The sequence below is a fragment of the Bubalus kerabau genome, chromosome 3 (assembly GCF_029407905.1).
Source record: "Bubalus kerabau isolate K-KA32 ecotype Philippines breed swamp buffalo chromosome 3, PCC_UOA_SB_1v2, whole genome shotgun sequence".
Lineage (NCBI taxonomy): Eukaryota > Metazoa > Chordata > Mammalia > Artiodactyla > Bovidae > Bubalus > Bubalus kerabau.
The window spans coordinates 178,619,507-178,636,907 of NC_073626.1; the positions used below are offsets into that span (position 1 = coordinate 178,619,507).

At 43.6% G+C, this 17,401-nt stretch overlaps 1 protein-coding gene and 1 non-coding gene across 2 annotated transcripts in view; one reads left to right on the forward strand and one right to left on the reverse strand.

Annotated features, from left to right (window-relative positions):
* The window catches only part of YTHDF2 (YTH N6-methyladenosine RNA binding protein F2), a 30,189-nt gene extending 28,368 nt beyond the window's left edge, over positions 1–1,821 (reverse strand). The window contains exons 1-3 of the mRNA XM_055573928.1: positions 1,473–1,821; positions 950–974; positions 294–373 (exon numbers count right to left, since the gene is read on the reverse strand). Coding sequence (XP_055429903.1) covers positions 294–373; positions 950–974; positions 1,473–1,499 — 132 coding nt within the window. The 5' untranslated portion in view covers positions 1,500–1,821. The remainder of the gene's footprint in view (positions 1–293; positions 374–949; positions 975–1,472) is intronic.
* A 10,003-nt stretch (positions 1,822–11,824) lies between these two features.
* Positions 11,825–11,931, forward strand: LOC129648176 (U6 spliceosomal RNA). The gene has a single exon (XR_008712757.1). It is a non-coding gene; the product is annotated as a U6 spliceosomal RNA (small nuclear RNA).
* The last annotated feature ends 5,470 nt before the right edge of the window (positions 11,932–17,401 follow it).

The following is a 17,401-nucleotide window of genomic DNA, read 5'->3' on the forward strand; positions in this document are numbered from 1 at the left end:
ACTCTTAAGTTTCGCACTGTTAGATTCTTGGTAAGGAGGAAGAACTACTCAAACAAGTGTTGCTGTTAGTACACTATAAAATGTTATCAGTACTAGCCTCAGAGAATTGTTTGCTGACAATAAAGATGAGAATCTTAACAGCCTACAACATCTGTAGCAACTTTTTTTTCTATAACATGCTAACTGGTATTAAGAAAGTCGTCCAGTGAAAATTAGATTTATTGATAGAGCAGAGCAAAAAATAAACGTATACTACATCCTACGATCAAGCATGTAAATGGTTAACTACTCACGGGCCTTGCCTGTGGACTCAAGTAAGGTTCAAAATCATCATCGTTTAATCCATCCTTTTGATGTACAGATCCATTTTGTACTAGAGGAAAAAAAAATCCAATTAGGAGTGTCTCAATCGTACAATCTACCTCCCAAATTAATCAAATTACCTCCTAACAAGAGAAAAACCTTACTAAACAGAGCAAGTTAAGTTTGTATTTCAGAACGGTAAAGAAGAGAGTGAATGCTGAGCAACAATTCGTCAGTGAAAATGTCTCCCTCCATCCACAGAAAGTTGATCTAAAAAGGTCATTTTATTGGCTCCTCTAGATTTCAATTCCCTCCCGCTTCCCCTCCCCCACCACATGTGAGTACTTCCAGAGTGTGATCCACGAGGATGAAAAACAAAGGCCTCCTAAGACCTACAGGAAACTAAGGACCTGGAACATTTCAAGACCGATTCCACCCCCCACTTCTAATGAATTACTCCTTGTTCACTAAAAAGCTGTTCGTCAGCTGCAGGAACACACCGAAAGGGTCAAACACTTAAGTGTGTGAGGCACCTGCAAACTAAGCGGCTTCCGAAAGGTCCTCTTCCCGGGGCGCTTCCCGGAGACCCCGCCCCCCACTCCGGGTCCCCCCGCCCGCCCCGGGCCACCGGCGGAGCCGGGCTCACCTTTGTTTCCTTGACCTTTTGGTCTCTGCAGGCGAAGGAAACGTCGCCGAGCGGCAAGTCGTCCGAGGAAGAAACGGAAAAGGAAAGACATATTAAAGCCGGGCCCCAGAAGGGAATAAAGGCGCAGGCCTGAGGAGCGGCGTCAGGAACGGGGGTGGAGGGGAAGGCTGAAGATGGGAGGCGGGGGAAGTGCGAAGCCGGAGGGGGCCGCGGAGAGGAGCCGGGGCCGCGCCACAAACATCGCGAGGGAGTCACGGCTTCAAGGAAGGGGAAGGAAACAAGAGAAAAACGAGGCCCGCTGAGAGGAAGGGACGCGGCGCGGCCGGCGGGCTCCGAGGCCCGGGGAAGAGCGGGGAGAACGGGCCGAGGGCGAGGCGCTGGGCGCGGCCGGCCTGAAAGGCTCGAAACCTGGCCCGCGAGAGGCGCCGCCTCGCCTTGGCCCGACTGGGGGCGGCGGGTCCGGGCCTAGTCAGGCTCCCTCTCGCCTCACACAATGGCCGAGGCATGCGGGCCGGGCCTGTACCTGCTCCAAGAGGCTGCTGGCCGACATGGCTCTCGGATCCTTGCGGGTGAAGACGGCGGCAGACTCTCCTCAGGGCGGCGGCGACAACGGATGAGCCCCGGCGACGAGAGTAGACGGCGCGGTGGCGGCTTTTGTCCCTGACACTCGGGGGCCTCGGCGGACGCAGCGGAGACACAGCGCGCGGCTCGGGCTCCGGCTCCGACTCGGCGACGCTCTAGCCTGAGAGCTCAACGCCCGTCTCTATGCCTTTACGCGCGCGCTCGCCCCTCGCAGCCGAAATAAGAGCGCCGGGCGGCGGAGGCGTTCGGCGCGCGCGGCGCGACGCTGACTCTCACATTCACTCACCCACGCGGAAGGGGCCCGGCGCGAAGCACTCCGGGAAGGCAGGGGGCGGGACCGCAGCGCCCTCTGGTGGTGTGGAGGAGCGGAAGCGGCGCGCGCGGCCTCCCCGCCCCCACCGCCTGGGGATTGGGGCCTAGGAGGGTGGGATTGGCGGCCAGGGTTGCACCACGAGGTTTTGACTAACAGCTGGAGCTGAAGAGAGTCCCTTTAGCTTGAGGAAGCCCACAAAAGTTGGTTTTTCGGGGAGGAAGCGACCCTCAAAGGCTGAGCGACCTTAAACCGGCTTCCCAGTTCTGGATGGCACACTCCCCCTCATATGGGAGGGAACACAAAGGGGAGTCACAGAGCCCTCAGGGAAAGTTCAAAGGGACCCTGCCTTGAGAAAGAAAGCCTCTCACCTGGTTATCCTCTTCTGTTATCAGGCTACAAGAAAGAGTACCCAGAGAACAAAAACACTCACAAAAAATCTGATCCCCTGAGAAAGAGATTCACCCTTTGGCGGTTGCAGGCAGGAGAATCTACAATTCTTTTTCAGGAACATCGCTGGCCTCCATGATAATCTGTTAAACTGTGGATTTTCTTTCTAAGGAAAACACGCCTCACACATCTACACAAAATTTTACTGATCTTTCAATGAGCCCTTACCTGGAGAAGGAAGGAAATTAACGCTCTTTAAATACCTGCTGTCGACTTCACTTTGTTGTTAGGTGTTTTCAAACATATTAAAGGCTTTCAGCATCAAAACAGCTGTCAGTCAATCCATTTTACAACTGAGGAAACAGAGAGGTTAAGGCATGTGCCCAAGGTCACAAAGCTATCAAAGAAGTTTGTCTGACATTGAGAGGAACATAATAGTGTCCCTCCGACCCCAAAAGAAATCATATGTATTGAGGAGGTCTAAAGGATGGGGGTGGCACTCGTGGTAAAGAACCTGCCTACCAAAGCTGGAGACACAGGAGATGCAGGTTCTATCCTTGGGTTGGAAGATTGCCTAAGAGGAGGGAATGGCAACCCACGCCAGTATTCTTTCCTAGAGAATCCCATGGACAGAGGAGCCTGGTGGGTTTACAGTCCATGGGGTCGTAAGGACTCAGACAGGACTTAGCAACTGAGCACACACACATACACACAAAAGGTGGGCAGAAGCATTTTTCATCAGAGGCAAACCTGACTCCTGCAAGGATATTTGATATGGGACAGCCCATCACCTAATAGCTTTTGTTTTTGCAAACAGTAGTAAACAGATGAATAATGCACTCTTAGGGGTCAACCTGATAACATCCACTCCCTGGATACAGGAAGCTTTGGTAGACTCAGTAGTAAAATAAGTGATAACATGTTGTATGTTGCATCATAATTCTACTAAAAGTGCTCAAAGTACTTTTTTCCTACCCATAATCACATTTATGGTTGGAAAGGATAAGGTGAGGTACCAAATATGATAGATTCTGGCAGAATCCAGGTTGAGAGCATAGATCCCACCAAAGAAAGAAAACTAACCTGGTAAGCCTTTTTTTTTAAAAAAAAAAAAGAAAGATAACTTACTCCGTTAACTCCATGACCCAGATTTATGTGCAAACTGTAAGAAGTTGCCTAACCTACCCTTGTATGGTAAAAATAGGATTAGACCAGGAGTCATAACCTGGGAGAGGGAGTGACTAAATACAGGCCTTCTCAACAGATTTATGACTCTAGGTAAATTACTAAAACTTTCAGTGATTCCTTCATTTGGTGAAAGGGATAAAAATATCTACCTAACAGGTTTGCTGCAAAGATTAAGTTGCAGGAATCAAAAAACAAAAACATTAAAGCAAATCTCATTTTAAGTTTCTTTCCTATAATCCCATTAAGGCATGATAGTGAAAATTCCCAGATCAGATCAGTTGCTCAATCGTGTCTGACTCTTTGCGAACCCATGAATCACAGCATGCCAGGCCTCCCTGTCCATCACCAACTCTCAGAGTTCACTCAGACTCACGTCCATGGAGTCAGTGATGCCATCCAGCCATCTCATCCTCTGTCGTCCCCTTCTCCTCCTGCCCCCAATCCCTCCCAGCATCAGAGTCTTTTCCAGTGAGTCAACTCTTCGCATGAGGTGGCCAAAGTACTGGAGTTTCAGCTTTAGCATCATTGCTTCCAAAGAAATCCCAGGGCTCATCTCCTTCAGAATGGACTGGTTGGATCTCCTTGCAGTCCAAGGGACTCTCAAGAGTCTTCTCCAACACCACAGTTCAAAAGCATCAATTCTTCGGTGCTCAGCCTTCTTCACAGTCCAACTCTCACATCCATACATGACCACAGGAAAAACCATAGCCTTGACTAGACGGACCTTTGTTGGCAAAGTAATGTCTCTGCTTTTGAATATGCTATCTAGGTTGGTCATAACTTTCCTTCCAAGGAGTAAGTGTCTTTTAATTTCATGGCTGCAGTCACCATCTGTAGTGATTTTGGAGCCCATAAAAATAAAATCTGACACTGTTTCCACTGTTGCCCCATCTATTTCCCATGAAGTGGTGGGACCGGATGCCATGATCTTCGTTTTCTGAATGTTGAGCTTTAAGCCAACTTTTTCACTCTCCACTTTCACTTTCATCAAGAGGCTTTTGAGTTCCTCTTCACTTTCTGCCATAAGGGTGGTGTCATCTGCATATCTGAAGTTATTGATATTTCTCCCGGCAATCTTGATTCCAGCTTGTGTTTCTTCCAGTCCAGCATTTCTCATGATGTACTCTGCATATAAGTTAAATAAACAGGGTGACAATATACAGCCTTGACGAAATCCTTTTCCTATTTGGAACCAGTCTGTTGTTCCATGTCCAGTTCTAACTGTTGCTTCCTGACCTGCATACAGATTTCTCAAGAGGCAGATCAGGTGGTCTGGTATTCCCATCTCTTTCAGAATTTTCCACAGTTTATTGTGATCCACACAGTCAAAGGCTTTGGCATAGTCAATAAAGCAGAAATAAATGTTTTTCTGGAACTCTCTTGCTTTTTCCATGATCCAGCGGATGTTGGCAATTTGATCTCTGGTTCCTCTTCCTTTTCTAAAACCAGCTTGAACATCAGGAAGTTCACGGTTCACATACTGCTGAAGCCTGGCTTGGAGAATTTTGAGCATTACTTTACTAGTGTGTGAGATGAGTGCAATTGTGTGGTAGTTTGAGCATTCTTTGGCATTGCCTTTCTTTGGGATTGGAATGAAAACTGACCTTTTCCAGTCCTGTGGCCACTGCTGAGTTTTCCAAATTTGCTGGCATATTGAGTGCAGCACTTTCACAGCATCATCTTTCAGGATTTGGAATAGCTCCACTGGAATTCCATCACCTCCACTAGCTTTGTTCGTAGTGATGCCTTATAAGGCCCACTTGACTTCACATTCCAGGATGTCTGGCTCTAGGTCAGTGATCACACCATTGTGATTATCTGGGTCGTGAAGATCTTTTTTGTACAGTTCTTCTGTGTATTCTTGCCATCTCTTCTTAACATCTTCTGCTTCTGTTAGGTCCATACCATTTCTGTCCTTTATCGAGCCCATCTTTGCGTGAAATGTTCCTTTGGTATCTCTGATTTTCTTGAAGAGATGCCTAGTCTTTCCCATTCTGTTGTTTTCCTCTATTTCTTTGCATTGATCGCTGAAGAAGGCTTTCTTATCTCTTCTTGCTATTCTTTGGAACTCTGCATTCAGATGCTTATGTTTCCTTTTCTCCTTTGCTTTTCGCTTCTCTTCTTTTCACAGCTATTTTAAGGCCTCCCCAGACAGCCATTTTGCTTTTTTGCATTTCTTTTCCATGGGGATGGTCTTGATCCCTGTCTCCTGTACAATGTCACGAACCTCATTCCATAGTTCATCAGGCACTCCATCTATCAGATCTAGTCCCTTAAATCTATTTCTCACTTCCACTGTATAATCATAAGGGATTTGATTTAGGTCATACCTGAATGGTCTAGTGGTTTTCCCTACTTTCTTCAATATAAGTCTGAATTTGGCAATAAGGAGTTCATGGTCTGAGCCACAGTCAGCTCCTGGTCTTGTTTTTGGTGACTGTATAGAGCTTCTCCATCTTTGGCTGCAAAGAATATAATCAATCTGATTTCGGTGTTGACCATCTGGTGACGTCCATGTATAGAGTCTTCTCTTGTGTTGTTGGAAGAGGGTGTTTGTTAATTCCCTCCTTTCAATAATATTTTCTTAGTGCCTGAAATTTTGATTAATCCCTTTGGGATTACTTTTTGTCCTACAGGAGTTCCCAGTTAAAAGGCAGATATCCTGGGGGGAAGGATATTCTCTAAACCTGAATTAGTTCACAAGATTGGCTTTAACAGGCCCCTGAACAGAACACAAACAATACTGATATACATTTAGGGACTTTCCTGGTGGTTCAGTGGCCAAGACTCCTGGATACCACAGCAGGAGGCTCAGTTCAATTCCCCAGTCAGGGATCTAGATCCCACATGCTACAACTAAGACCCAGCACAACCAAAAAAAAAAAATTAAGACATATGGGATTTCCCTGATGGTGCAGTCGTTAAGAATCCACCTGCCAATGCAGGCGACACAGGTTTGATCCCTGATGCAAGAAGATGCCACATATCATGGGACAACTAAACTTGTTCACCACAACTACTGAACCTGTGCACTAGAACCCACAGACTGCAAGTACTGAAGCCCGAGTGCCCTAGAGCCCGTGCTCTGCAATAAGAGAAGCCACCACAATGAAAAGCCTGTGCGTCCACCCACCACAAGTAGAGGAAGCCCGCTTGCAGCAAGAAAAACCCCAGTGTAGCCAAAAAAAAAAAAAAGAGAGAGAGAGAGACATATAATTAATCATTGGGAAGAGGGAGAGGAAGTCTGGAGTGGGGGGTATCATCTTAGGGTGGCAGAGAAAAAAATACTGTATCAGAAATTAGTTTGGATTCTAGTTTCACCTCTACCACTAGGTGCATAGATCCTTCAGTCCCTATACTAACATAACAAGTATTTATTGAGGGCGAGGAGTACGTCAAGGCTGTATGTTGTCACCCTGCTTATTTAGCTTATATGCAGAGTACATCATGAGAAACGCTGGACTGGATGAAGCACAAGCTGGAATCAAGATTTCTGGGAGAAATATCAATAACCTCAGATATGCAGATGACACCACCCTTATGGCAGAAAGTGAAGAGGAACTAAAGAGACTCTTGATGAAAGTGAAAGATGAGAGTGAAAAGGTTGGCTTAAAGCTCAACATTCAGAAAACTAAGATTATGGCATCCTGTCCCATCACTTCATGGCAAATAGGTGGGGAAACAGTGGCTGACTTTATTTTTGGGGGCTCCAAAATCACTGCAGATGGTGATTGCAGCCATAAAATTAAAAGACATTTGCTCCTTGGAAGGAAAGTTATGACCAACCTAGATAGCATATTCAAAAGCAGATGGACCTTGCCAACAAAAGTCAGTCTAGTCAAGTGTATGGTTTTTCCTGTGGTCATGTATGGATGTGAGAGTTGGACCATAAAGAAAGCTAAGCGCTGAAGAACTGATGCTTTTGATCTGTGGTGTTGGAGAAGACTCTTGAGAGTCCCTTGAACTGCAAGGAGATCCAACCAGTCCATCCTAAAGGAGATAAGTCCTGAGTATTCACTGGAAGGACTGATGTTGAAGCTGAAACTCCCATACTTTGGCCACCTGATGTGAAGAACTGACTCATTTGAAAAGACCTTGATGCTGGGGAAGATTGAAGGCAGGAGAAGAAGGGGAAGACGAAGGATGAGATGGTTGGATGGCATCACCGACTTAATGGACATGAGTTTGAGTAAACTCCGGGAGTTGGTGATGGATAGGGAAGCCTGGCGTGCTGCGGTCCATGGGGTCGCAAAGAGTCAGACAGAACTGAGTGATTGAACTGAACTGAACTAAGGCAATGTGCTGGAGAGAAAGTCTTAAGAGTTCAGGTCCTCTTGAAGTCTATAGTCAGGGAAACTGACAGCAAATAGCTATTAAAATAATCATTCAATCACAGTTGTGTAGAGTGCATGAGAAAGCATAGATGGACCTCACTTAGTCAGAAGACCAGGAAGTTTTCTCTGAAGTCCTGAGCTTCAGCTAGAACCTGAAAGGTGACCGGAAATTGACCAGTCTAGGAGGGAAGGAATGTGAGAGATAATGTGTGCAAAGGCCTCAGGCAGGGAAGGAGCTTTGACACTGGTGAGGAACTGAAAAAAAGGCCAGTGTGACTGGTGCATAATGAGAGACAGGATGAAACCAAATGAGACTCAAGAATTGGGCAGAAAGAAGGAAAATAGAGACTTTAGTTGTTAACTACAAGGAGTGATCATCTGGTAAAGGGTTAATAGAAGCATAGTATTCTCAGGTTTATGTTTTAAGAAGTTCACTGTGATTGCAGTGTGGAAAGGAGATTCAGGGAGAGATGAGTACATTAGGAGTTAGAAGAATATCGCAGCAAATGCAAGCAAAAGGTAGTGGTCTAATACGGTGATGATGGGGAATAACTTGGTGGTCCAATGCTTAGGACTCCTCGCTCTCACTGTCAAGGGTTCGGGTTCAATCTCTGGTGGGGGAACTAAGATCCCACAAGCTGTGCAGCTTGGGGACGGGGGAAATATATATATATATATATAAACAGAAAAGGACAAATGGACATTTTATGTGGTAAAATGAGAGGTCTCAGTGATTGATTGGATTTGGGGAGGGCATTAAAGGAGGAGATACAAACATAATATCTAGTTTAATTTGAGTGATTCTGTGGATCTGGTGCCATTTTCTTTAACTATGTTTATTTATTTTTAATATCTATATTTATTTATGTAGCTGCACTGAGTCACAGTTGCAGGACACAGGATCTTCAATCTTCATTGCAGCATTCCAACTCTTAGTTGCAGCGTGTGGGATCTAGTTCCCCCGACCTGGGCTCCCTGCATTGAAAGCAGGTGTCATTTTCTAAAGCAGGTAATACTAGCGACAGGGAAAGATCATTAATTCACCTTTGGACATGCTGTGTTTCAGGAGAATCTAAAATATCAGATAGGAATATTCCGTAGACAAGAGGTTTGGGGCTTAGAGAGTAAAATCAAACTAGGGATACAAATCTTGGAATCTCTGGTATGGGGATGTTAGTTAAACCCAAAAGAGCCCCTGAAATTTCATCAGAAGAGCAAGAGGAGAGCAACAGGCCCAGTACCAAACTAGAGATGGAAGGGGAGAGACAGAGGAAATCATCTCCTTACTCGGAGTCTATTTCCAAGACTGTAAAATAGGGATGTGGGGCTATTAATCTCAGAATAACTTCTGAGATTCCTTCTAGTTCAACCATTTTAGACCTCTGGAAGGTAAAACCAAAGAAATTCTTCCGGATGTATGAAGGGGGCAGTGGGGATAAGAGAAAGAAAAGAAGCAGGCAAGGAGGGGACTTCCCTGGCGGTCCAGTGACTAAGACTCAGCCTTCCACCTCAGGGGATACAGTTTAATCCCTGGTTCGGTTCAGTTCAGTCGCTCAGTCATGTCCGACTCTTTGCGACCCCATGAACTGCAGCATGCCAGGCCTCTCTGTCCATCACCAACTCTCGGAGTTCACTCAAACTCACATCCATCGAGTCGGTGATGCCATCCAGCCATCTCATCCTCTGTCATCCCCTTCTCCTCCTGCCCCCAATCCCTCCCAGCATCAGGGTCTTTTCCAATGAGTCAACTCTTTGCATGAGGTGGCCAAAGTATTGGAGTTTCATCTTTAGCATCATTCCTTCCAAAGAACACCCAGGACTGATCTCCTTTAGGATGGACTAGTTGGATCTCCTTGCAGTCCAAGGGACTCTCAAGAGTCTTCTCCAGCACCACAGTTCAAAAGCATCAATTCTTCGGTGCTCAGCTTTCTTCATAGTCCAACTCTCACATCCATACATGACTACTGGAAAAACCATAGCCTTGACTAGACGGACCTTTGTTGGCAAAGTAATGTCTCTGCTTTTGAATATGCTATCTAGGTTGGTCATAACTTTCCTTCCAAGGAGTAAGCATCTTTTAATTTCATTTCAAATCCCTGCTTAGGACAGGTTTAATCCCTGGTTAGGACAGGTTCGATCCCTGGTTAGGACAGATTTTACGTGTAATCTCCAGAATTTTACCATGGGCTGGGCTGGGCCCTAGCACTCTTGCTCTTTTTCTCAAATGCTTCCAGACTTCAGGAACAGCAGACTTCATTGCCCAAGTCACCCTCTTACTAAGGCAGGAATAGAACATTTATCCTTTGATAAATGTTTATATACTTCATACAACTGACAGTGTAAAACCCTATTTTTAAAGATTTCTACTGGTTCTCTGTAATCCCCACAGTTTACCAAGCTTGTGACTCCCTGCTGCTGCTGCTGCTGCTGCTGCTGCTGCTGCTAAATTTCTTCAGTCGTGTCCGACTCTGTGCGACCCCATAGATAGCAGCCCACGAGGCTCCCCCGTCCCTGGGATTCTCCAGGCAAGAACACTGGAGTGGGTTGCCATTTCCTTCTCCAATGCATGAAAGTGAAAAGTGAAAGTGAAGTCACTCAGTCGTGTCCGACTCCTAGCGACCCCATGGACTGCAGCCTACCAGGCTCCTCCGTCCATGGGATTTTCCAGGCAAGAGTACTGGAGTGGGGTGCCATTGCGTTCTCCATGTGACTCCCTAGCCATGTATTTCTCACCATACACTCTGAGCTCCAGCCACATTGTGTTTTTCTGAAACATACATTTTTTTCCTGGAACCTACAACTTTGCACATGCTGTTCTTTCTGTTCCATTGTCCTTGACGTCTCCCCTCCCCAACTCACGTTTGTCCTTCAAAACCCTGATCAATTAAGCCATATTTTTTCCCTTGAGCAGAACAAAGGTGCTCTCTTTGCCCACCCATAATATTGGTCACAGTTCCTTATGGTAACCTATTTTAGTGTATTAAAGTTATGTGTTTATATCAGCATTTTTCTTTTGGAAATCTTGGACTCAGTTGAAAATCTAATGAGAGTAATGAAACTTCTCAGAAAAATGCACATACAACCAAATTTTTACCTCCAATCTTATTATGCACTCTCTTTCCCAAGTATGGGGGTTCCCTGGTGGCTCAGATGGTAAAGAATCTGCCTGCAATGCAGGAGACCCAGGTTTGATCCCTTGTCAGGAAGATCTGTTGGAGAAGAGAATGGCTACCCATTTCAGTATTCTTCCCTGGAGAATTCCAGGGACTACTGGAATTCACTACTGAGCGACTAATGCTTTTGCTTTCACACTTTCCCCAAGTACATCCATTTCATCGACTGCAGGTTAAGAGAACCAACTCTCAGCTTATATACTGCCTCTCCAATAAATCTATTACTGCTTACAGGACAAAGAACATTTTATTATTAATCTTTATAATCCAGTGCTTGCTAAATAAATGTTTGTTGAATTAATTTCTCTCATTCATTTTCAAAATTCCCCCTAGTAATGTCAATCTCCATTTTATTAATGAAAACCTTGTGGGGCCAACCTTTGCATTCAAAAGTTAAATGTGAAGATTTAACTTGCATAATTGAATGTTAAGGAAAGGCACTGTGGAAATCCCAAGATAAATGGATGGTTGGCTCTTGATGTGCAGGTGTGTTTTATGACTTGCTGAATGAAGTTCTGAGAAGAGCAACATGAGAACAAAGCTAAAGGAAGAAAAGACCTACATCTGGGCCAAGTGGCCTAAGGACACTAGGAATCCACAAGGGCCCCTGTCAGGGATGTCATCAAGGGCAGAAAAGAACCAGAACCCAGAAAGAGCCAGCAGGAAAAGATCCTTGAAGTTTTCAACTCAGGGTCTAAAGGTGAAAGCCGAAAGTTTCACCAGTCCCCCAAGAAATGAGAAAGCTAATAATAATGTAATGAGCTTTTCATAAAGCTAAACTTATTCAGTGTAGAAGACTTATTTATTCTTAGATTGTTTTCCTTCTACTTTCGTGATGTGAAAATGACCTTTCTTCTCAAATGATGCCAGTAAAAATTAGCCATTTAAAAAATAGCCCTTGCTCACTTTGGCAGCACATACACTAAAATTGGAACACTACAGAGAAGATTAGCATGGCCCCTATGCAAGGATGACATGCAAATTCATGAAGTGTTCCATATTTTTATATGTATGGCTGAGTCCCTTCACTGTTTACCTGAAACTGGCACCCCCAACGCAAAATAAAAAGTTTAAGGTTTGGAAAAATAAAAAATATACACTAGATGTTGAAGATATAACAGTGAGCAAAAGAAAATAAGTCAATAAATTAATATCCTTATTTGGTAAAATATAGTGTATAGAACCCCGTACTGGTTTCTTTTTTTTTTTTCATACTGTTTCCTAAGACTTTTTTTTTTTTCAAACCTCTTTTATTGATCCACGGGATCTCAGAGTTTGAACAGCACTGTGCTAAGAAACAGCTTATAGTCAATAGCCCAGAGGGAAAAATGAAGTATAAACAAGATTTCTTGAGATAGTTCCAAGAGAAAAATGAAGTTAGGGAGACCTAGGAAGGACTGGTTCAATTTTAAGTCTGTGCCAAGAAAAAATAGTTAAACTAATGAATGTGCCTCTAAACTATTTCACAGTGTTTTATAGTTAAATGCTTCCCTTTTGATCCTTGGGTGGCAGCTACAGAGTGTGAGAGGCAAAAATATGTCCACTTTGCTCAAAAAGTCTTACCAGAATGTCTTGGTCAATGGAAATGTTAACTCAGCATTTCTGAAGCATAGTGGTTGCATTTTTGTTCCTGGAGCAGGGAAATACGTTTTCACTGAGTTGGTAAAGACTTTACAATATTATAAGGTTCTATGAAATTGGTTCCTCACCAATAAGGGATATGGGGTTGGGCTCTCAGTTCAGTTCAGTTGAGTTTTGTCCAACTCTTTGCAACCCCATGGACTGCATCACACCAGGTTTCTGTGTTCAACACCAACTCCTGGAACTTGATCAAACTCATGTCCATCGAGTCAGTGATGCCATCCAACCATCTCATCCTCTGTCGTCCCCTTCTTTTCCTGCCTTCAATTTTTCCCAGCATCAGGGTCTTTTCCAAAGAGTCAGTTCTTTGCATCAGGTGGCTAAAGTATTAGAGCTTCAGCTTCAGCATCAGTCCTTCCAGTGAATATTCAGGACGGATTTCCTTTAGGATGGACTGGTTTGATCTCCTTGCAGTCCAAGGGACTCTCAAGAGTCTTCTCCAACACCACAGTTCAAAAGCATCACTTTGTTCACATTCAGCTTTCTTTACGGTCCAATTCTCACATCCGTATATGACTCATGGAAAAACCATAGCTTTGACCAAACGGACCTTTGTCAGCAAAGTAATGTCTCTGCTTTTTATTTTATTTATTTATTTATTTATTTATTTAGTCTCTGCTTTTTAATATGCTGTCTAGGTTGGTCATAGCTTTTCTTCCAAGGAGCAAGTGTCTTTTAATTGTGTGGTTGCAGTCACCATCTACAGTGATTTTGAAGCCCAAGAAAAGAAAGCCTGTCACTGTTTCCACTGTTTCCCTGTCTATTTGCCATGAAGTGATGTGTTGACTTTTAAGCCAGCTTTTTTTCACTTTCCTCTTTCACTTTCATTAAGAGGCTCCTTAGTTCCTCTTCACTATCTGCCATAAGGATGGTATCATCTGTGTATCTGGGGTTATTGATATTTCTCCCGACAATCTTGATTCCAGCTTGTGCTTCATCCAGCCTGGCATTCTGCATGATGCACTCTGCATATAGACCCAGGGTTCGATCCCTTGGTTGAGAAGATTCCCTGAAGTAGGAAATGGCAAACTACTCCAGTATTCTTGCCAGGATATCCCATGGACAGAGAAGCCCAGTGGGCTACAATCCATGGGGTTTCAAAGAGTCAGACACGACTGAGCAATAGCATGCACTCTGCATATAAGTTAAATAAGCAGGGTGACAATATACAGCCTTGACGTACTCCTTTCTTGATTTGGAACCAGTCTGTTGTTCCATGTCCAGTTCTAACTGTTGCTTCTTGACCTGCATACACATTTCAGGAGGCAGGTAAGGTGGTCTGTATTTCCATCTCTTTTAGAATTTTCCTCAGTTTGTTGTGATCTACACAATCAAAGGCTTTGGTGTAATCAATGAAGCAGATGTTTTTCTGGAACTCTCTTGCTTTTTTGATGATCCAGCGGATGTTGGCAATTTGATCTCTGGTTCCTCTGCCTTTTCTAAATCCAGCTTGAACATCTGGACGTTCACAGTTCATGTATCATTGAAGCCTGGCTTGGAGAACTTTGAGCGTTACTTTGATAGCATGTGAAATGAGTGCAATTGTGCAGTAGTTTGAGCATTCCTTTCTTTGGGATTGGAATGAAAACTGACCTTTTCCAGTCCTATGGCCTCTGCTGAGTTTTCCAAATTTGCTGGCATATTGAGTGTAGCACTTTAACAGCATCATCTTTTAGGATTTGAAATAGCTCAACTGGAATTCCATCACCTCCACTAGCTTTGTTTGTAGTGATGCTTCCTAAGGTCCACTTGACTTCGCATCCCAGGATGTCCGGCTCTATGTGAGTGATCAGACCATTGTGGTTATCTGGGTCATGAAGCTCTTTTTTGTACAGTTCTTCTGTGTATTCTTGTCCCCTCTTCTTAATATCTTCTGCTTCTGTTAGGTCCATACAGTTTCTATTCTTTATTGTGCCCATCTTTGCATGAAATGTTCCCTTGGTATCTCTGATTTTCTGTGTCTTTCCCCGTCTATTGTTTTCCTCTATCTTTTTTGCATTGATCTGTTAGGAAGGCTTTCTTATCTATTAGGCTTGCTAATCTTTGGAACTCTGCACTCAGATGGATATATCTTTTATTTTCTCCTTTGCCTTTTGCTTCTCTTCTTTTCTCAGATAATTGTAAAGACTTCCTCAGACCATTTTGCCTTTTTGCATTTCTTTTCCTTGGAGATGGTTTTGATCACTGCCTCCTGTACAATGTCATGAACCTCCGTCCATAGTTCTTCAGGCACTCTGTCTATCAGACCTAATCCCTTGAATCTATTTCTCACTTCCACTGTATAATCGTAAAGGGTTGGGCTCTATACAGTAGGGAACAAATGAAGGAGTTCTAATCAGGGACCATGACATCAGCATCATCTCAAACAGGACCATTAACAAAGTGATAAATCAGTACTTCCTGTGTCTGATGGACAGGATAGATGATTTGGGTTCTAAAATAATTTCCCAGGTAAGTTCCCTCCCCCGACAACTCCCTCTCCAGTACTTTTGAGAGATGGTGAACAGGACTGTAAGCAAAACAACCTTAAGGAGCAGCTAAACAAAATACATTATCCGTAGAACATCATCATGATAAAATAGTTAGTTGAAAGTTTTCCTTTTAGGTATTAAGGTTCTGTAGCACATTTGAAGACTCTGTTTAATAAATTTGATCCATATACAATGCTTCAAATGTATCTGTTGTTTAGAGTAGAATATAAATGTTAGTTTCCTCATTGTAAAATGATGTAAACAATGCTATTGACCACGCAGGACTGTAGTGAGGATCAAATGGATTAACAATGTAAAGTGCTTAGAACAATGCTTGGTACATAGTTATCCTTCCATAAGTATTGGCTATTATTGTTATTATTATTAATAATATTATTCATGCATCAAATATCTATCCAGCCTCTACTACATGCCAGGCACTGTTCCAGGGACTGCAGAATAGCAGTGACTAAGAGGTGAGAAAGGCCCCTGCTCTCATGGAGCTTCCATTCTAGTTGGAGGAGAAAAAAATACATGTATATCAGGTGATAGTAAAGGAAAGAAAAATAAAGCAGGGTAAAGGAAAGTGGGAAGCACAGTGCAGAAGGAAATTGCCACTCTTCATAGGGTGGGTAATCAAGGAAGTCCTCTCTGATAAGGGAACATGTGAACGAAGACTTGAAGGAAATGAGGTATTAATAATAAGCTCTGCAGCTACCTGGGGGGAAGAGTGTGCTTGAAACCATTGAATCAAAAAATAAGCTACAAAAATAAGTATTAATAGATTTGGGTTTGTAATAGGGAGTAACAGTGTCTGTTAGAAGCCATGTTCCACCTAACACAAGCCTCAGTTCCAGTCTGGTGCTGCTGTGAGGAAATGTGGACACAGTGTTGTCAGATCTGGGCTTTGGTTTTTGTTGTTGCTGTTTTTTGAAGAAAAGTTTTATCCTAAATTTTTCATGTGAATTGTTCCTATGTTTGAAACTCTGTGTAGGCATAAACGGGGCTTCCCTGGCGGCTCAGATGGTAAAGAATCCGCCTGCGATGCAGGAGACCGAGTTCAATCCCTGGGTCGGGAAGATCCCCTGGAGGAGGAAGTGGCAACCCACTCCAGTATTCTTGCCTGGAGGATCCCATGGACAGAGGAGCCTGGCAGACTACAGTCCATGGGGTCACAAAGAATCAGACACGAGACTGAGCAACTAAGCATACATGCATATAGGCATAAATACACAGATTTGTTTGTCAGAAGACAGGTACAAGAATATTCGAAGGTGGGATTTCCCTGGTGGTCCAGTGGTTAGGATCTGGCCCTTTCACTGCCAGGACTGGGTTCAATCACTGGTCAGGGAATTCAGATGTGGAAAGCCACGTGGCACAGCGCCCCTTCCACCAAAAAAAAGAATTTTCACAGGCATTATTTATAACAGCCCCATACTGGAAGCTACCCATGTGCCAATCAGTTGTGGCATAGTAAATAGTAGTCTCTACACATCAAAGAGAAGCAATCAACTACACTTCACACATTATGGGTGAATCTTACAACATAACATTGAGAGAAAAAATGCCAGCCCCTAAAGCGTTCAAAAACAGGTAAAACAAAGATATGATGTTAGAGACATAGATAGCAGTTATGCTGTCTGGGAGAGGTGCTGGTGGGTTGTTTTTTACTTTTTCCCCCCTTGATCTGAAAGCTGATTTCATGGGTATGTTCAATTTGAGTTTATCAAACTGTATAGTGATTTATGCACTTTCCTGTATGCATTTATATGTCAATGAAAAGTTAAAACAACTGCAACTAAGACCCAACACAGCCAAATAAATGAATTTTTTTTTTTAAGTTAAAACAAAAATGTGGGCCAAAGTAAATCTTAAGGTTGATTCAGAGCTGTAGGCTTCCAGTTTGCTCTACAACACATATATTTCTTTAGAGAAAACAACTGAGAAGTTGTTTTTTTTTTTTTAAAAAAACATACTTTGAAATGAGGTAATACCTCCTTTTACAGAAGCTCCTACATTAAAGTCCAATGAGGAACCCGTCTTTCTTTCTGGATCACTACCCAGCCTCAGATTTATCTTTGTATGTGACCCAATGCTAATGTCCACGTGTTTTCAAACTAGAAAAATCGACCCACGTCATAAACCATAGTTACTAGCAAAGGCACATAGAAGCAAGAGAACCCAGGGTTAATTTCAAAGTAGAGTGTGGTCTACTTTAGGATGAGAGGGCTTCAGGAGTCTTCAGGTTGGGAGGCTCATAGACACAACAGAAACTTCAGGTAGTTATGAAGATGTAGTTAAGAATCATACTGGGCTGCAATAATTTATCCAGCAAACAGGCATGTCTTAGCCTGGGCTATGGA